This window comes from Podarcis bocagei (genome assembly GCF_964188305.1).
Source record: "Podarcis bocagei genome assembly, chromosome: 9".
Lineage (NCBI taxonomy): Eukaryota > Metazoa > Chordata > Lepidosauria > Squamata > Lacertidae > Podarcis > Podarcis bocagei.
The window spans coordinates 7,767,315-7,788,348 of NC_138134.1; the positions used below are offsets into that span (position 1 = coordinate 7,767,315).

The 21,034-nt window shown below is 42.1% G+C and overlaps 1 protein-coding gene across 8 annotated transcripts in view; it reads right to left on the reverse strand.

Annotated features, from left to right (window-relative positions):
• The window catches only part of PROM1 (prominin 1), a 243,472-nt gene that overhangs the window by 5,034 nt on the left and 217,404 nt on the right, over positions 1-21,034 (reverse strand). For 6 of the 8 annotated variants that reach the window (XM_081207634.1, XM_081207635.1, XM_081207637.1 and 3 more), the window contains 13 exons: positions 20,076-20,228; positions 17,395-17,518; positions 15,978-16,081; positions 14,165-14,249; positions 12,124-12,270; positions 11,510-11,581; positions 10,596-10,688; positions 9,986-10,003; positions 8,296-8,349; positions 5,270-5,350; positions 5,089-5,157; positions 4,713-4,805; positions 328-443 (listed from right to left, as the gene is read on the reverse strand). In XM_081207634.1, the coding sequence (XP_081063760.1) occupies positions 328-443; positions 4,713-4,805; positions 5,089-5,157; positions 5,270-5,350; positions 8,296-8,349; positions 9,986-10,003; positions 10,596-10,688; positions 11,510-11,581; positions 12,124-12,270; positions 14,165-14,249; positions 15,978-16,081; positions 17,395-17,518; positions 20,076-20,228 (1,209 nt within the window). The remainder of the gene's footprint in view (positions 1-327; positions 444-4,712; positions 4,806-5,088; positions 5,158-5,269; positions 5,351-8,295; positions 8,350-9,985; positions 10,004-10,595; positions 10,689-11,509; positions 11,582-12,123; positions 12,271-14,164; positions 14,250-15,977; positions 16,082-17,394; positions 17,519-20,075; positions 20,229-21,034) is intronic. The other 2 variants (XM_081207638.1, XM_081207636.1) reach the window with 1 other exon arrangement.

Sequence of the window (21,034 nt, forward strand, 5' to 3'; positions counted from 1 at the left end):
TTGTGCAAGCAGAAATCCTGGCACAGACTACTTTTTGCCTACGTTTCTCGCATTCCTCCCCCCTCTTTTTATTGCCTCCATTTCCCCTCCCTCTGTCTTCTCATATGCTGTTGAAATTTAAATGGGCAGCTACTTGCCCCTGAAACTGTAAAACTCCTGTAAACGTCAGTGGCCTCAGATAAATAATGAATTCCATGCAACCTGTTCCTTTGAGTTGCTCTGAGACACTCTGATTCGCAATCAGAAAAGGAAACTATAAACATATTTCACATAAAGTGCTTTCTTGCATTTCTGTGGTCTTCCATTCTGAGCATTCTGCTTACTTACTCATCGTAAACATCTTCTGTATCCATCCGGCGGTAGAATTTGGCTAGTTTCACAGCACAAATGATGGCAGGGATTAGAAATACTGAACAGCCCCCCAAACCAAACCAGAAGGCATTCTAGGGAAGACAAGAAACAACATTGAGGCACTTAATATATTCTCAGTTATCCATATTCCTTCTCACACATTTTCTAGGATTTCCTACAAAGTTCTTCCCAACTCAGAAGGGGGGTGGGACAAGAGGCAGTGTAGATGTGATGTTGCCTCTTTTAAATTGGACCCGGCTAGTCTTTAGAACCATCAACTACAACAAATTCCAACTGGGATTGATATAAAATGGATGACAAGAATGGAAAGAGTACAACTCTTTGCCACTTTTGTACAAGCTGCTTGGCACTGTTCACAAATGCTCTGTCACTTGAGATCAAGGCATCTTAGATAACAAGATTAAAACACAACATCAAACCCCGTCAGCATTAGTGAAGTAAGGACGACAACAGCCATGGCTCCTAACAAATGTGGAATTGTAGCAATATTGGACTGTTTTGGAAAGCAAGTGCCCTCTGACTGAATTTTCCTCCCGCATTAAACAGTGTGCTGGAACCAAGGTTTTTTACCATAGTTAAGTTTTGCTCTGGCATGAAATCAACTTTAAATGGTGGTTTAAGATCCTAAACAACAGTTAACCATCTTCAGAGCACCAGTCAGCTGTGGGGCTACGACAGTAGCTACTATGCGCAGCAACAATGGAGTAACGGAATGTGCTGTTCAAAGTTTCAACCTCAGGTTAAGGCTGGAAAAGTATCCAGCCAGTGTGGCTGATAGAGGTAGCTGGACCAATGATCGGCCTCAGTATAGGGAAGCTTCCCACATTCACTGGAACAGCCCATATACTGGGCCTCATAATTTGCAACCGAGCAAGCTAAATGCGAGTCGCGGGTGGTGCTGTGGGTTAAATCGCTGTGCCGCTTGGGCTTGCTGATCGAAAGGTCGGCAGTTTGAATCCCCACGACGGCGTGAGCTCCCATTGCTTGGTCCCTGCTCCTGCCAACCTAGCAGTTCGAAAGCATACCAGTGCAAGTAGATAAATAGGTACTGCTCCGGGGGGAAGGTAAACGGCGTTTCCGTGCACTGCTCTGGTTCACCTAAGCAGAAGCTGCTTAGTCATGCTGGCCACATGACTTGGAAAAACTGTCTGTGGACAAACGCCGGCTCCCTTGGCCAGTAAAGCGAGATGAGCGCCACAACCCCAGAGTCGTTCACGACTGGACTTAATTGTCAGGGGTCCCTTTACCTTTAAGCTAAATGTGAGCCATTGGCCATGTACTGTGAGCCTGCTCAGTGTTTAACAGGCCTCTGGTTATTCTCCTCAGAAAAGCGGGCTGACCTTCATGGCAAGTTGTGCTGCGCTGAGCTGGAGGGCAGTTTTCAAGCTCTATAGCCCAACAGTATATGCAGAAGGGCTCCTGCACTGCAGAGCCAGACCACAAGTTGGGCAGACTGAAGCAGCCACCTCAGGCGGCAGAAACGCAAGAGGCGGCATTTCCAGAAGCCCTTGTGAAGCTTGCCCTTTGCTTGTCTGGAGGTGGTGAGTCTTTGCAAGGGCTTTTCCTTCAAGGGAAGCTCTTGCGGAGATTCCCCCGGCACACACATTGTGTGGTTGGAGAAGGGACCTTCTGCCTCAGGCGTCCAAATGTCTGAGGCCCTGCCTGCTGTGTTGTGTTTGAGTGGTAGGCACCAGGATGCTACTGCAAGCCCTGTGCTGGCAAATGCTCAGTTTTTACAGAAAGTAAATAAACCAGGGAAACACCTCACCCTCCATAACGTAAGCAGCCAAACCAAAATATACTTGTAAGCCAAGCTAAACTCAACCGGAGTGTGCCATCAGTCTAGCGCTACCCTGGGATGAACATGGAATGCATGTGAAACCCTTACAACAACTTAAAAAAATAAATAAATCACACAAGCACATTGCTTTATTCCAACCAGCCTACAACAAACCGCAATGTATGCGTAGGCCTCAGAAGATTAATATCCTAGCCAGGCTTTCCTCCTTCTGTAAGGAACAACAGATGTAGCTTTATCCCTGCTTGCAGTGGAGTAAATTCCTTGGTATCTTAGTGCAATTTTCTGGGTCAGGAAATATTGTTTATACAAGAAATAATAATTTAATGATTACACAGACCAGCCCAATTAGTTCCAGCTGTTAAAAAGGTGGTTTTCCACTTTGCTTTCAACAGACCTGGAGACAGTCTGAACTTGTTCGCCCAGTTATGCGTGAAAAATCCAGGCCTATCCTAAATTAAGCAGCAAAGAAAACAACTCATGGTCCTTTAGGTGCCCTCAATTATTAGCAGTAATTGCATGAAATTTCTGAGGAACATTTAGCTTATTCCTTTCTGTGTCTTTTGCCAATTTTCCCCCGCACACAAATAAACAACTTCTGCATTTCTCAAGGCAACTAGAAAATGCAGATGTTGCCATTTCAGGACAAAAGGAATCAGTGAACGCTGCCACTGTTGAGGAATGCATCCAAAATGTCTTTCTGTAAGTCAACAAAAGAAAGTTTTCCATTGCATTTAAATACTGTACATTTCATTATAAGCTGCTTGATAAAATGATTAGCTCCAAACGTATGTCTCCAGACTGGGCAAATGGAAAACCCAAGTTAAAGCTCAAACTTTTGGGACTTTTTAGCTTTTATAAAAAGAAAAAGAGATGAATGAAGATGAAATTGTAAGGGCTTATTTATTTATTTATTTATTTAGTTATGAGATTTATATCCTGTCTTTCCTCGGGGTTATCAAGGCTCCTATAAAATTATGCATGCTATCTCCCATCACACTAAAATTCCAGGCCACTCAATGAAATTAATCAGCAGATAGTTGAGAAAGATGGAAGTGCTATTTCATAAAATGCACATTGCCTTATGCCTTCCCATCCACATGGAAGAAGCATATCTGCGGTTTGTGTTTTTGTGCTCTCCTTGCAAGTTTCTAAGAGTCATCTGTCCGGCCACCACTGGAAGCAAAATACTTTGGTCCGATTCATCAGGTCCGTTTGTGTGCATAATTCCTCTAAAAACTGAGCTTTCAGCTTAATAGTTTTTTGAGAATAGGGTCAGGAGAGAGTTAACCACAGATATCTGATGGCAAAAAATGGCCGAACACTCCATTTCAGTTTGTCAATTGGCTTGGCTTTTCAGTGGCAATTTCAAATCTTGTATCGACAAAGTGTGTTCTCCTTCATGGAGAGCACCTGTTGCGGTGGGGTCTATCAAAACATCCCCACTGTTGCTGGGTGGGTGAAGGTAGCTGGCCAAGACTGCAATTGGGCTCCCCTTGTCGTTGGGGAGAAGTTGATGTTGCCATTTTGTGACTGACAGCCAAGAACTCTTAAATTCCCTGCGCGCAGTGTTGAGCTTCCTCTTTTCACTGAGCGCATCAGATTATCCACCTACCCTCCCGCCCCATATTTAGGGTTGTTCGCATTGACCTTGCTATGCCTGCCATGGGGTCGTCTGCTTTTGGGGCAGGGACCTGGTAGGAATTTTGTCCATTTGGCTGATTGGCTGGTGCCATTTGGTTTTTGCCTACTGTGTAGCAAATGGTCACAACTTGTAAGGTTGCGGTTAGGCATTGGTTTTATGAATTGGTTGGTGGAGGGGCATGGATTGGCTGTGCCTGCCCCTCTAATGCTGCTGCTGCTGCTACAAGGGTATTCCATTAAAGGAATCCAGGGGCTCGCCATGCTTTTGTCTGAACCCCTTTCAAGGGGCTAGGGCCACGCAAGAGCCCCTGGGAGCATATGGGGAGAGGTGAGGGCATGGTGTGCCTGGTGTGCTCTGGTCCATGGGGTCACAAAGAGTCGGACACAACTAAACGACTAAACAACAACAACAAGAGGGCATGGTACCCAGCTCCATCTTTCTCCCCAAAATGCTTTCCCTTTCTGACTTTTGCAGGTGTGTGAATGTCAGTCTGTCCCCATGCGGGGTCAGATAGTCGCAACCAATGCCTAAGCAACCACTCACATTTTTTGTATTTTAATAAAGTTGTGGCCAAAATTATGCCAAAAACCTTAAACAAAAATTCTGTGTGAATTGTGTTTTATTGGGGTGGCTTGGGAACCTCAACACGCAACAATCTGTTTCTCAAGATTACTTTCCGGTCATGTGATTTCCAAATTCCCGAAAGACATGTGAACTGCAACTCTTTGGGAGTTACTGTGTAATACACATGTACCTTTCTTATTACCCAAGTCTACCTTTATGCAAATGTACCGGTTCTCTAGTCTTAGCATAAGCTGTCTCAGCAGAGAAATAAAAAGATTTAAGTCTCCCTCCTTCACAATTTTTTTTTTTTTGAAGAATGCAAAATATTCTTACCACAGAATCTGTAATATAGCTGCATAGAAATATATCTATAGCAGTATCGATCACATTGGCAATGGGCTTACAAGGTGCCACTTCCATAGCAATCTACAAGAGATCAGAAAAAAGAATTCAAGTGCTGAACATTAGATACAGAAAATTCCCAAGAAGAAGCATTTTGTATTAAGCTGGAAAGATACACATATGATTCTGATACTCAATTTGAATTAATCATATTTGGTAGGATAATTAATGTTATGTTCTAATTTACTATGTTGTTTCTAGTAGCAGTGTTGATACACCAATATGTCTAATTTCCCTCCCCCCCCCCCAAAATGGAAGTTCTCTAAATGGCCATTGCCCAAGAGGTGGGGGTGGGGAGATATCTTACCGATTCCTTCACCCATTCAGCGTACTGCTCAAAGTAACCGATTATAGTATCCATATACTTTTTAGTTTCCTTTTGGAAAGGAAAAAAGAAATAGAAACATTAAGTTACACACATAAGAATTCCAAATACAATGCACTACGTGTGGGTTGTTTTTTTTAAAAAATAAAACATTAAAACTTACCTGAATAATAACGAACGAAGCATTGTTGTTTATAAGAAGTTGTGCGCTATTAACAGCAGTGATCACACTTCTGACTTTCCCCTGGAAGAGGAGGAAAAAGAAGATTATGGGGTGGTGAAAGAAAAAGTATGCCATTGAACCATCCAAACCACTAATCATTATACAGTTATTTCTCCAACACACAGTCAGAATTACACAAAGGGGAGTAAAAGGCAAACAACCCAGTCACCCATGACTCGTTCATACATGCATGCTCATTACTTGATGATACAGTGAATCTTGGCTTTGGGTTTGAGACTCTTGTCATTCATATGTAAGAGTTTCAAATCCAAAACTAAGATTCACTGTGTCATCAAGTAAAGTCATACCTCGTGTTACGTTTGCTTCACATTGCGGCTTTTCAGGTTAAAATGCGGCAAACCCAGAAGTGTTTACTTCTGGGTTCGCTGTGCGCAGAAGCGATCTGCGCACTTCGCACATGCGCAGAAGCGCTCTATTGTGCTTCGCGTACGTGCAGTAGTGGCAGTCTACTTTGGGAATTTTTGGTGTGCAAACAGCACCCCAAAACAGATTGCATCATTTGTAATTAGAGGTACCTCTGTAATTTTATACACACACACACACACACACACACACACACACACACACACACACACACACATATATATGAGAGAATGATTTCAAAAAAAGAATGATATAGATTACAATACAGAACACACAATGCACAACAATATTCATATATATATATATATATATATATATATATATATATATATATATATGAGATAAGTAGTGATTCAAACATATGACCTTTCAAAAATAAAAGAACAGTTTGACCAGATAAAATAAGGATCATTTCCAGTCAGATACGAAGTCTCTAAATTTATGGCATCCCCTAATACCTTAAAACCAAGTATAAAATATGTAGAATTTGTATATACTATATGAATAAATACCCTTCTAGTCTCACATTACCATAGTTGAGATTCCAATAGTTGGTAAAACAGTTCCATCTCTCTAGCAGATCACATCTGCCACTCCTTCCTTCCTTCCTTCCTTTCCTTCCTTCCTTCCTTCCTTCCTTCCTTCCTTCCTTCCTTCCTTCCTTCCTTCTAGGTCACTCAGCTGATTCATAATGGCCGATTGAATACCTTTCACTGACCATTCCTATACTACGAGAACATTTGAGTCCTTCCACTTCCAACTAAACTATCTTAGCTGCAGCTAACAAAACAGAAACCAATTCTATCAGCCTTATATTATCATTGCTTTTATATAGTTAATTATTTTTACTGATGTTTTAAATAGCCTCAAAGTATTTTATACGAAGTCATTCATACATGGAAAGATATAAATAATGCCAGTTATTCAGACCTTAATGTAGGCCAAACTACATGTGATGTGGGAGGTCTGCAACTCAGTCTCCCAGTATCTTTTTCTTTGGGTGAAAGCAGCTGTGAGGGGCAGGAGAATTTGGACTGGGGCAGGCCAGGAATTGTAAGCTTTCCCCAGCACTGTTTCCCTGACTTAAACACCTCCCGACCAGGAGCTGCAAGTCAAAAGAAGGGACAATGGAGCAGTCTTTTCCATCTCCACAGCTAATAGCAGCTTGTGGAAAGGGGCAACTTAAATCAGGAAAACAATGCTAGAAAAAGGGTTACAGCCCTGATTCAAATTCTTCCATCCTCCATAGCTGCTTTTAACCAAAGACCATAGATTCCCCCATATCACTTATGGTCCTGAGAGACAGGCAAATGGCTACACTTAGGACATTATAATATTACATCCAAAAAGTTATGAAAGCTTTGTGTGTGGCTGCCACACTGCTATGATTGTTCCTTATCATGAGATAAACAAGCCAGTTGTGAAAGCTTCATGCTATACATTTTTAGGTGTTTTGGAAGATATTTAAGTGTACACTTAAAAATTTGAAGGCTGCATGAAGACAAACCACAGTTGGAGGGTCGGGAATGGCCCTGTGCTCACATGGTCCCTTCCTGTCCCTCCCTTTGTGCAGCTTAATTAATTGCTTCCTGGTTTGAGCAAACCATGGTTTGCTACATTCCACCACAACATCAGATAAGGAAGCAATTCCATAAACTGCACACATAAGGGGAGGTCCTCTAAACCATGGATAGGCAAACTAAGGCCTGGGGGCCGGATCCGACCCAATTGCTTTCTAAATCCGGCCCATGGACGGTCCGGGAATCAGCGTGTTTGTACATGAGTAGAATGTGTCCTTTTATTTAAAATGCATCTCTGGGTTATTTGTGGGGCATAGGAATTCGTTCATTTTTCTTTCTTTCAAAATATAGTCTGCCCCCCCCAAAAAAGGTCTGAGGGACAGTGGATCGGCCCCCTGCTGAAAAAGTTTGCTGACCCCTGCTCTAAACTATAATCTGGAGGATCATCCAGTCACTGCTGGAGGCCTAATTTTCACTAAGGTGGTAAATCTGTAGTCTGAATACTTCTTGGTATTAACAAATTCCCTTTGTGTAACAAGCTAGCATATCAGAGAGATCACTAAATGTTAACACTTTCCCCTAACATGTAGTTTCCTATGTGGAAATTATTTTGTCTGGTGGACTTTCAAGTACAGTGGTACCTCGGGTTAAGAACTTAATTCGTTCTGGAGGTCCGTTCTTAACCTGAAACTGTTCTTAACCTGAGGTGCCACTTTAGCTAATGGGGCCTCCTGCTGCCGCTGTGCTGCCGGAGCACGATTTCTGTTCTCATCCTGAAGCAAAGTTCTTCACCTGAGGTACTATTTCTGGGTTAGCGGAGCTGTAACCTGAAGCATCTGTAACCCAAATTACCACTGTACTCAGCATTGTCTGAATGGAACTGATAATGTTTGAACTCAGTTATCAGGTGAATTTAATGTACAGCATTCCATCTCTTCCCTAGAGTAAAATGAACACAAAATACTGCCTAGCAAATATGTTGCAAAATAGGTAGTTAATGTTTTAAAGAAACAACCCTAACGGGGGTTTTATTTCAGAAGAAACAAATGAACAAAAACTTACAGGAAGCTCTGATGATGTTTTCTGCAGGAACCTTATGCTCTGGTTTAAAGTGCTCTGGTTAAAGACACAAAACAAAAGGAAGCCTATCACACAAACCTCTTATACCATATTCCAGAGAAGAGCTTGATCTGTAAAGCCATATTTCCTGAACGTAAAGCCTTGTAAATACGTATCTATTTTAAGTAGAATGGAAACCATTCTTGTGGTGTAGTTTTATGTAGTTTGAAATACAGCTGGGACATGAATTTACGGTGTCAAATTCTTTTCAATGCTACAAAGTTCAGGCAATGGAAAATGAGAGTGCATAAAAATTAAGAAACCACTCTCCCTCCCATTTTATAGACTACAAAGCTCTAAGCCAGGAGCTGCTAATCTCTGGACTTGTGGGTATTATCGAACTGCAATTTCCACCCGCCCTAGCCAGAAAGACCAACAGCCAATAGTAGAGATTGTAGCCAACAGCACATGAGGATCGCAAGTTTCCTCATCCCTTCTCTCGGTGGTCCTACAATTCCATGAATCTGCAGTGTGGACAGGTGTCCACTGTTAAGATTACATGCACACTTCAATATCTCTATGGGAGAGGTCATTCAGTGTCACGGGTGCCACGCCAATTTAAATCCAGGCTTTCCAAGTTCAAGGTCAGAATTACATGTCATGAGAAAGACGGGCTGTCCAATATCAACCATATCGATATAAGTTTCTGCAGTGCCTGCTCCATGTCATGGGCACATAACATAACCTAGTGACATGAATGCAGGCATAGGCAAACTCGGCCTTCCAGATGTTTTGAGACTACAATTCCCATCATCCCTGACCACTGGTCCTGTTAGCTAGGGATGATGGGAGTTGTAGTTGTAGTCCCAAAACATATTGTACATCTTGCACATCTTGTAACTTGTACAACATGTTGAGGGGAAGGGGAGAAACTTGGACTGGGCTGGTGTTTATGGAGTCAGCCCTAATTTATTGGAACATGTTATTACACCCAACTCAGCTTTTATTTATTGGAACATGTAATTTATTCGAACATGTAATTACACCCAGGGATGTGGGTGGCGCTGTGGGTTAAACCAGAGAGCCTAGGGCTGCTGATCAGAAGGTCGGCGGTTTGAATCCCTGTGACAGGGGAGCTCCTGTTGCTCGGTCCCTGCTCCTGCCAACCTACCAGTTCGAAAGCACATCAAAGTGCAAGTAGATAAATAGGTACCGCTCCGGCAGGAAGTGTTTCCGTGCACTGCTCTAGTTCGCCAGAAGCGGCTTAGTCATGCTGGCCACATGACCCGGAAGCTGTACGCTGGCTCCCTCGGCCAATAAAGCGAGATGAGCGCCGCAACCCCAGAGTCGGCCACGACTGGACCTAATGGTCAGGGGTCCCTTTACCTTTACAGCTGTGTACTATGATGTTGGATTGTAACATGCCATATTCATTTATCAGAGCAGCTGCAAGGTGTTATTGTGGACCCATATGCAAGGACCCAGCATCTGTCTACAACCAAGTGTACCGCTGTCTTATACTGTCCCTGTCCCTACTGTTCTGGTTTTTTGCTTAGGTTTCTCTGCGAAGTGCCATGTCCCGTATAACATCATCAGGTTGATAAAAGTATCACACTGAGGCTGAATGTGGAGTCCCTGATCTGAAATGTGTCTAAAGCCCCCACCTGCTGTGTAAGAAAGGAAAAGCACTTACCCTAGCTCTAACATATTTCTTGACAGTCAGTTTTTGGAAAAAGAAATATTGAGAATGATTAAGAGTTAATTAGAAGAGCGAGGGGGGAGGGAGGAAACAAGAAGACAAGAACAAGAACAAGAACTTTTCAGCAAGGAAATTATTTCAAAACAAAATATAGCTTCCTGAAGCAGCAGTAAAATCACAAGAAAAGCCAGATTATAGCCTAACGCGTAGAAAGATATGAAATGCCACAACTGGCCCCTCCCCGGCTCAACTCAGCTTTACACAACTTGTATGCTGGATGTTAAAAGAAACTCTGCTTAGTTTTAAAAGCAGAAACAGGAGAGAAAGCTTCAGATTTCTTCCTCATAGCTGTGCCAGGGAATAAGAGGGGAGTGCACTAAACATAAAACCATAGTCTAGCTTACACACACAAAAGGACACTAAAACTTTACTCCAGAAAATCTTTGTACAAGAAGCATCCTTGGTTAAAGTCTAGAAATAGCATGAATGGAGGCAGTCTTGACTGATATCCCAAACTGATTTGTAGCTTGTTGAATACACTTTCCCAATCATGTCCTAGCCCAATAGCTCAGTTGGTTAGAACTGCAAAGTTTTGTTTTTTTACCATTGCTTGCTCCAATGGAACAACTTGTTGGTTATGTATCACGCGGATACTATTTGCATGTCCTTTTAATGCATTTTCTAATGCTCCTTTAGGCTGCAAAGAGAAACAAACAAGTTACTAAACAGCTTACAATTCTAGATAAATAAGTCTTCTTTTCCAAAGTCATTTCTCATTCTGTGTCAGAAACAGCAAAATGCCATTAAAGTTCTAAGAAAATATACACCCTTCTACCAATTCTTATGAGTTGTTATTTAGATGCTTTGCCCATATGGCTGTTTCTCTTTGCAATACTGAAAAAGCGAAGTTCAAATACTGAAAAATATGTTCTGGCAAACTTTAATTTTTATCCAGTAATTGGGATAAATACATTTTCCTTTCAGACAATTATTTTTCCAGTAGACCAAAAGGTGTAATGGCGCCCTCCACTGAGATATTTAATTATGGACAAATACTTATTGGAAGCAAATGTATGCTTTCTGCCCCTTTTTCCTGGATGAGATGTCAAAGGGAGATCTCTCTGTGAGTGCCAAGCAGGAAGACATTATTCCTCATGTTAGCAACACTGGCCAGGTGAAACATGGAAAGCTGACTCAGGTTAATGCCCACTGCCAGCAATTATTTTTATGCCAAAATAAAGTACAGATAAATTCACCCACGTTCTGCTTTCGCAGGCATCCTACTTAGCTAGCTCATATGGCCCATTGTAAGGACACACACAGCATCTTGTATTAATCATGTCTTCCAGGGAAGTCATCAGAATGCTTTAGGTGAGCTTGGCTAAGAAGATATCTACTTTAAAAATATATTCTTCCATTTACAGCCACGCCTCAGCAACGGAAAGTGGAATACGTAAGAGTCCATTCAGAATAAACACGTTCTGGTCACAGTTTCATGTCGATCAAATCAAAACTCACCAATTGGTCTGCTCGTGCTTCCAAATCATTAGCAAAGGACAAGAGATCCACTTTGGTAACACTCTTATTGATCTGCACAAGACAGAAGCAAAAATCAGATCATTGTAGCACTGAGAGAATGAGGATTGTTAGGCTTCTGGTAGTTGAGCAATATTGTTGCTCTGAATTAAAATTGGAGGCACACTCGAGTCTTACAACTGAAAAGGCTGGAAGAAAGAACACAACATCTTGCACAGCAAATACACAGCGGATGACCTCCTTAGAGGGAATGAAGTTTTGGTCTCCCAGTGTGAGAGAGATGTGACCTTGCAGGTGGATAAAGGTGTGCACCCAAAGCCCAATAGGTGTATTCAATACTGAATTTATTTCTCATGGTGCACTAGCCATTCCCTCAAGCCACACTAGGGAGCACTAGTACACAGAGCTTAAATCAATTGCTTCAAAGGTTTATGGTGATTTCATTGCAGTTTGAGATGAGTATATACAGGCGAGCACTTATATCTTTAAAAGGCATGCCTTGGTGTCAAATACCTGTATTTACTGGGGTGAGGGGTTGGGGGGGGGAAACCTCTCTACACCACATGAAAACAGAAGTTACCTCCTCATTGTCTTACCTCTGACAGATATGCTGCAAAGTTTATCTCATTTATTCCCGAGGAACTGAAATTCATCAAATTCTCCTTTCCCCTCTCATCAAGCAAGACTATATTGCTTAGATTTATATTAATATGCTTGATTTTCAGCGATACATCTTCTGCGTACTATAGGAGACAAAAGCAGGAGGAAGCAGCTCTCACCAAACGTTAGAACATTTACAACAGCAAGTGGAAAAATCCCTACTGCCAGCTTCTCATTTGAGACACATACAGCTTTCATCTTGACATGCAGCAGAACTAGTGTGGTAAAGTTATTGTTTGTCATTTTCTGTTCTATCGATTTTTTTAACTGCCTTGAGTGTTTCATAGAAGAAAGACAGGACAAACCATTCTGAAATGAATAAACAGAATATCACCACTTGAGACTGCAGATAGGAAATATTTTTTTCTGAATGCATCATTTCATTTCATATTATTTTTAAATTACAGTGGTGCCCCGCAAGACGAATGCCTCGCAAGACGAAAAACTCACTAGACGAAAGAGTTTTCCGTTTTTTGAGTCGTTCCGCAAGACAAATTTCCCTATGGGCTTGCTTCGAAAGACGAAATGTCTTGCGAGTTCTTGCGAGTTTGTTTCCTTTTTCTTAAAGCCGCTAAGCCGTTAATAGCCGCTAAGCCGCTAATAGCCGCTAATAGCCGTGCTTCGCAAGATGAAGAAACCGCAAGACGAAGAGACTCACGGAACTGATTAATTTTGTCTTGCGAGGCACCACTGTATTCCTGTAGGAAAGTGCTGTGCTAGACGCTTCTTTTCTATTAACAAATATTTTTTTACTGTATGTAAAAATGTATTCTCCTCTACATGCTATGAAATACCCAGACCCTATTCTAATTAAATCAGGACTCTACTGCCTCATTCAGACAAAATTCAGTGAGTAACTAGTGTACAGAAATGGCCAGAAATGGCTGTCACTATAAAATTCAGGTGTGCCCAAACTTTTTTCAAAGAGGGCCAGATTTGATGAAGTGAATATGTGTGAGGGCCGAACAAAGTTACCCCAAAGTTACTGAGCTTTTTTTAGGATTGAAGTTTACCCCAAAGTTGTTGGGCTTTTTTTAGGATTGAAGTTGTTGAGCTTTCTTTATGATTTTACCCGAAAGTTGTTGAGCTGTTTTTAGGATTTTACCCTAGGACATATACTGCCACGGGGACCGGATTAAATCAACTGGTGGGCTGGATTAGGCCCCCAGAGCAGACTTTGGACATGCCAGATGTTGTTGGACTACAACTCCCATCATCCCTGAGCTCTGGCCTTGCTAGCTAGGGGTGATGGGAGTTGTAGTCCAACAGCATCTGGGGACCCACAGGTTGAGAAAGGCTGTTCTACAGGCTTGCAGCCCCTGGAATGCTGTCCAGGAAGGAAGGAAGGCCTTTGGCTGAAAGAGGTTTCCTGCCCATGATCTACTGGCTTGGGCTGATTTTTCATCAATATGGCACTCAGCTCAACCAGAGGGGCAGCAAAAGTAACACGTCAGCTGAGGAGTGGATGGGCGGGCGGGCTGAACAAATAAACTAAATCCAGGTAAGACCTAAGTTATTTATTTTTAAGACTGCAGACATCCAGCACTCAAGTACCCATGATACGATAGGTTATGCTCACAACCGGGACACGGGTGGCACTATGGTCTAAACCACAGAGCCTAGGGCTTGTCGATCAGAAGGTCGGCAGTTCGAATCCCCGCGACGAGGGGAGCTCCCATTGTTCGGTCCCTGCTCCTGCCAACCTAGCAGTTTGAAAGCATGTTAAAGTGCACGTAGATAAATAGGTACCGCTCTGGCGGGAAGGTAAACGGTGTTTCCGTGCGCTGCTCTGGTTCACCAACCAGAAGCGGCTTAGTCATGCTGGCCACATGACCCAGAAGCTGTCTGTGGACAAATGCCGGCTCTCTCAGCCTATAGAGCGAGATGAGCGTGCAACCCCAGAGTCGTTCACGACTGGACCTAACGGTCAGGGGTGCCTTTACCTTTACCTTATGCTCACAACCGATATTAACTTACCATGCTAACATTCAGAAGTTCATGGATGTTGAAAAGGTTTTCCAGGCGCAGGGTAGTATAAAGGCCTTTGTTTTCCTTGCAGTCACTAAAGACACATGTAAAATAAACACCAACAGGTTAACAAAAATAGCTGGCAACATTGGCCATCAAAAATCCCCCTTTTTAGATAAGGATGCCAGATATACAAATGCACTTGTGAGAAATAATGGTGTCCTTGAGAACTATTTCCAGGTGGCTGAGGAACACTTGTGTTTCACAAACATCCACAACCAGACCTCCCTGGAAAACCCCTATACCACCTCTTTTGAAACAGAAAGGAGTTAATCAGTTTGCAATATGTTGTGGAGGTCTGCCAGCGGTACAGTGGTGCCTAGCAAGACGAAAATAATCCGTTCCGTGAGTCTCTTCGTCTAGCGGTTTTTTCGTCTTGCGAAGCAACCCTATTAGCGGCTTAGCGGATTAGCGCTATTAGCGGTTTAGCGGCTATTAAAGGCTTAGCGGCTTAGCGGCTAAAAGGCTATTAGCAGCTTAGCGGCTTAGAAAAAGGGGGGGGGGAGTGAAAAAAAAGGCAAGACTCGCAAGACTTTTTCGTCTTGCGAAGCAAGCCCCTAGGGAAATTCGTCTAGCGAAGCAACGCAAAAACGGAAAACCCTTTCATCTAGCGGGTTTTTCGTCTTGCGAGGCATTCGTCTTGCGGGGCACCACTGTACTGGATTACCCAAGAGGCAGTCTATGCATGTGCTTAGGGCACCAGCAAAGCAGGGGCACAAAAAGAGTTTTTTTTTAAAAAAAAATCAACATATTTTTTTTTTAAAAAGCACTGAAGCAGTCATTATGGAAAAAAATCAGAATTTTCTTAGACTTCCTTTCAGTCCACTACAGACTCCCCCCCACCTCAATTTTTCTGTCCTTGCTGATTCCCATCTAAACCTGGAGGAGTCCTACTAATTTATGTTGAAATAATATGAGGAAATCAGATTCGGCAATAAATCTATTTTTATTATTGATACACTCTTCTGACTTATATGTACTTGGCTGATTTTTCTTCCTTTTGCGTGTGTGAGAGAGAGCAGAGATTTAAAGGAGGGCATCTGTAAGAAATGGAAGATGACGAAGGAGGAGAATACACAAGTAGCCAACAATTGCAGGGAGGTCAGGTGAGCTAAAGCTCAGAACGAGTCCAGACTTGCAAAAAGAAGTTAAAAATAATAAAAATGGTGGCTTTTTGTCTACCGTATTTTTCGCTCTATAAAACGCACCAGACCACAAGACACACCTAGTTTTTGGAGGAGGAAAACAAGAAAAAAAATATTCTGAATCTCAGAAGCCAGAACAGCAAGAGGGATCGCTGCGCAGTGTTCTGGCTTCTGGGATAGCTGTGCAGCCTGCATTCGCTCCATAAGACGCACACACATTTCCCCTTACTTTTTAGGAGGGAAAAAGTGAGTCTTATAGAGCAAAAAATACGGTATGTTTGAAGTCGGAGGAAGAACAAGTAAGTAAATCTGCGTGGAGAAGACAGAGAAATACTATTGGGTGACAGAGAAATGGTGGAACTGCTCAATATCTACTTTGCCTCTGTCTTCTCCCAAAAGGAAAACAGTGCCCAACCTGGTGATAACAGAATAAATGATATACCAAGGGAGTTGCAGCCCAAGACAGGAAAAGAGGAGGTCTCAGAAAAAGGCAGTTTTAGTGACATTTTGAAACATGTAAACCTCCGTTTAGTCAATGAGCTTCAATCGTGTAGCAGTGCAAAATTTCAAATAAGCCATAGCTGCATTTGTTTATATCATAATGCATGCAGAGTTACCTGTAAACTTTTTCAAATGTCAAGTCAATGTTTGGATTTTTTAAAATGATTCCAGAAAGATAGTATTTCAGCTGCTGATTCAGCAAATATGGTGTATCCAAAACCTGGAAAACAACGAAAAAACCAATGTTCTTTTTCTCTACATCGCAATTCTGAGAGCTTTACATAGAAAATTGAAGCATCTCATGTGATTTCTTGAGTCTACTGTAGTTTGGTTTCAAGAAAAACCATGGACCTTAAGGTTAGAGAAATCATGCACAATCTATTCATGTCTTAGTTGGTTATAGACTTAAACCAATCCTGAGTTTGGTTTTAGTACCTGAGGCTGCAAACTTTTATAAGCAAATAGGTAACACACTCCTTTTCTATAATCTGATCACCTAGTTTAGACTGATTAAGAACTCATTAAAAATAATAATGTCTTAGGATATGAGAAGTTTTAGATGATATGAAGGCCATGAGACCAGAAAGACTTTGCTATGCCCAAGTGAGACACATTTTATTGTTGCTTAGGAAATTTAACAATTTAAGAAAGAGAAAACCCTCAGCTTAGGTGAAAAGTCTGGTAAGTCAAATTTATTCTTTGCTGTTGAGCTTCCCCAAAATTTCGTGAAAAAACTGGGAAAGGATCTACAAATGACAGAACGGACTTGGAGATCTGGAGAAATGTAATTTTTGAATTGTCCTCTGCTGACCTGAAAGAAGACTTCTTTTGAAATTCAGTTTCGCTTGGCCCCACTAAAAATTATAACCAGTCATCGTTCTGTACTGGCACTTTTAAACAATGCAATTTTTGGACATGGTCTATAACAACCCTTCTGGAATGTGTTATTAATCTAGATTTATTTTGCAGCCCAGGCTTCACTGTTATGTATCCTAAGTGTGACCTAGAATTGACAGTGACTAGATTATAGTCACTAAGATGTGCACTGAGGCCAATTAGAAACCAATTAGGGACACAGGAAGCATCTTATACCAGATTATACTATGATGATGGTATAAGATGACGAGTCTACAATCCTATACCCACTTACCTGGGAGTAAGCTCCACTGAATTCAATGAGACTAACTTCTGAGTTGACAGCAACTAAGGGGTGCTATAAAGAGACTGAAGTAGGAACCTGAAAGTCCAAGTTCAGATCTCACCTCTGCTAGGAACAACACACACACACACTCTCTCTCAGGTCCATTCACCAAACTGCAACAGGGTGATAATACTACTAATTTACCCTATAGCACTGCTGATGGGATAACAAGATGTAGAGGAAGTGCTTTAAGCAAAAAACAGCACTATGTAAATATAAATATTATCTAGTGTAGGTCAACATTGAAGTTATGATATCTAAGGCAATACTGACTTCAGTGTGCTTTTTCATTGTTGTTGATCACTTAATGGCCTTGATATGAGGAATCTTACTTTGAATAAACTCCTGTCTTCAAATGGTTCACAAACAAGCTTCTCCATATTTCCTCCCGTAATGAAAGTGACCACTACTATTAGCATCAGAACCCAGGAGAAAAGAAAACTGAATCCAACTCCGCTGAAAGAAAACAAGGGGAAAAAATAATAATACATCATATGAGTTTGTTTCAGAGCCATTTGAAAAGGACCAACTAAAATCAACTTACTGAATCATGACAAGGAAAACAAAGACAAGCAAAGTGATTCTTAATAAAACAAGCACGGCACACAAATTTATACCATAGCATTCCTAGCAAAGATTGCTGTCATATAAGCTCACACGAGCAAGTATTTGTTGTATCTGTCACACACAGAGACCCATCCCAGTTTGGGGAAGAGTGTCAACCGTGATGAGAATTTGTGAAAACAAGGAGGCAAATCAGAACCTTGGGGGCAAGCGTAGCTTTCGAGTAACAGGAACCAAGAACATCCAGACTAAGGGTTGGAATTGGCGGCAATCTGTCCTTTCAAGTGAAGAAGACAGCATTACAGTGCAATTTTAGCCATGTCTACTGAGAAGTAAGTCCCACTCAACTGGCGCTGTGGGTTAAACCACAGAGCCTAGGACTTGCCGATCAGAAGGTCAGCGGTTCGAATCCTCATGACGGGGTGAGCTCCCATTGCTCGGTCCCAGCTCCTGCCAACCTAGCAGTTTGAAAGCACGTCAAAGTGCAAGTAGATAAATAGGTACCGCTCCAGCGGGAAGGTGAACGGCGTTTCTGTGTGCTGCTCTGGTTCGCCAGGAGCGACTTAGTCCTGCTGGCCACATGACCCGGAAGCTGTACGCCGGCTCCCTTGGCCAATAAAGTAAGATGAGCGCTGCAACCCCAGAGTTGGTAACGACTGGACCTAATGGTCAGGGGTCCCTTTACCTTTAATCCCAGGTAAATGGGGTTAGGATTGCAGCCTTAGTACTTTCCCATAAGTGGACCCCTCAGGGTGGGGGAAGCATTAGAATAATCTTTCAGGAACAGCTTAAAAGTTCCCTCTTCCACCCACTTTTCGATTTCCTCCTTTGAGACTTCAGATGGATTTTGAAACGCCTGCTTCAAACAGGTTTGCTTTAGAGACTGCAGTGAAACACTCCTTTTATACCCTAATTAGCATTAGCTTTTTTGAAGTCTTCAATTCCCAAGATGGTTTAAAAATAGTTGCTTGCTGCCAAAGGCAGTTTCATCACAGCAATAGGATTCAATATTCTTTCCTCTGTTAAAGAAATTAGCCAGATCAGACACTATAGAGCTTTTTCTAATCTCTGCCCCCCTTTTTCTTCTAATTCTTCAGATCTAATTCTTCACATCTAAGGGCCCCTTTATAAATCACACGACAGCAAGCTTGGTTTTATCACCAAGTGTACATGGAGCAGTCACCTGGAGTTCTCAGACAAGCATACCTGTATGGTACAAGCGCCTGCAAGCAAATATTGGTCACATTTACATGTGACATGTTTAGGGCTGTATAAACAGCATGCACACCTAAACAATATCATTTGTGACACATGAACCCACACTAACTTTCTCCAACGTATCCTCCATTGCTCTGTATAAAGATCAGATATTTTAGAAAGGCTCATGTTTTAATGCCATTAGACTGCAGAGGGCTCTCTCACCATCTTTTTAGGAATTCAGTCAGCTCTCTAAACGTAGCTGTCAACTTACAAATTTGAAAATAAGGGACCAGCAACCTCAAAAATAAGGGATCAGCAGCCAAAATAAGGGGTTTTCCAAGCACAGGTTTGTTCAACTTCTGAGCCCCTCCAAGCCAAAGGCAGAAAGCCCAGCCAGCAGCCAAAGCAAGCCTCAAGCGGTGGTTCCCACAGTGCAGCAACACAGCAAAGGGGATGCAGCAAGGAAAACCACCGTCACCTCTCTGCTGGGAAGCGCTGAGCAAAGGCGAGTCCCCAGGCAACGCAGCCGATTTGATCGGCACAAGGTATGCAAGCTCCACCCCCCAGTCGTTCTTAGACTCCTTATTGGGTGAGCAACGCAGCCAAGCAACACAGTTGGAGCCTCCCTCCTCCCTGGCCGGCAGGCAGGGAGGGAGAGGAGCTGCTTCCTTTGAAACCCGGGAAATTTAAGGGACATCATCAATAAGGGACAGCAGCGGGACAGTGTGCTGGGATAAGGGACTTTCCCGCCAAATAAGGGATGGTTGACAGCTATGTCTCTAAAGGATCAACAGTGTTTGCTTAAAAGACCTTTACTTTTTAAAATAATTTAATATCCTGCCTCAGGAAGGAATTCAAAAGCTCACACGCCATATTGAGAACATACATTGGTGCAAAAAAGGATTTCTTTCTTTCTTTTGCTTTCTTTCTTTCTTTTGCTTTCTTTCTTTCTTTTCCTTCCTTCCTTCCTTCCTTCCTTCCTTCCTTCCTTCCTTCCTTCCTTCCTTCTTTCTTTCTTTCTTTTTGTCTCCAAACTTATTTTGTCAATGCAGCCTTCTTAATCTGGTGACATTCTTTGTTTTTTATGTTTTCATTAAAGATTTTTCTTGTTATTACAAAAGTACATACACTGTCTCTGTTTTCCGTTCATAGAATCTTTGCTACAGATCAGTTATATTTGATGTGAGACACTAATGTTATAGACAGTGTAAGGCTGGGGATAATTCTGAAACAAACAAGAAGGACTCACGCCATCAGGAAGTTTCCTCCAGTGTTTGAGATACAGCCTCTCGTTGTTGGAGTGGCATCTTTGTCATAACCACAGGTACCGCATAACAACCCCAGGTAATAAAACACAAGGATCAATATCACCATGCAGCAGAGAATTAAGCAACCCAGCCACCTAGACAAATCAATAAAAATACAATTGTCACATTAACATGCATGGCAGTGGGCAAATTAAACACAGATCCAGGTCAAGAAAACCTACAAGCTAGAAAGCAGTTGTGTGTTGGAGAAGAAAGGCATGCAAACATTTAAACATTCAAAAAAACATGTCACTGGTGCGTCCTTGAATTTCTAGTACTGGAAGACTCTAATTTAGCCCCAAAGCAGCTTTAGTAAGCCTATATTGGAGTCTTACAACCTAAAATGAGATGGGAAGAAGAAAAATATATATACAAGGTGACAGAATCTGCTTTGTTTATTTACTTCAGCACCCCCTATTTCTTAATCACTGTGACTGGAATGCACTGGAAAAATCCACCAAAATAAGATTTCCACACCCTCATTGAGATATGTGCATTTACCCAGTTACCTAGGTTTCGTGTGTCAGAAAAGAAAATGCGAAAGTTGGGGGTGGAGGGAGGTTGTGTGTTCCAAAATTTTGGATAAACCAAGGAAAGAAAGCTATTCAGAGGGTTGGGGACTCCCTGAACCCATCTTGTTCATAGCACAATTCAATTTGGGAACACAAAAGTCTTCCCTAAGACACCCAGATTTGCTTTGTGATTTGGGATATATACAGAGCCAATCCACAACCCTACTAGACACCTTCACCACACTGTGTATAAGGTGGACTCTACACACATATTAAAAACCGCTGTGAAAATGCTTTTTAAAAAAAGTTTTGAAAAATATATTGAATTTGCCATAGCTCACCATTGCCATCAGGTGTCACATTTGTACATTGCACTTTACAACACACTT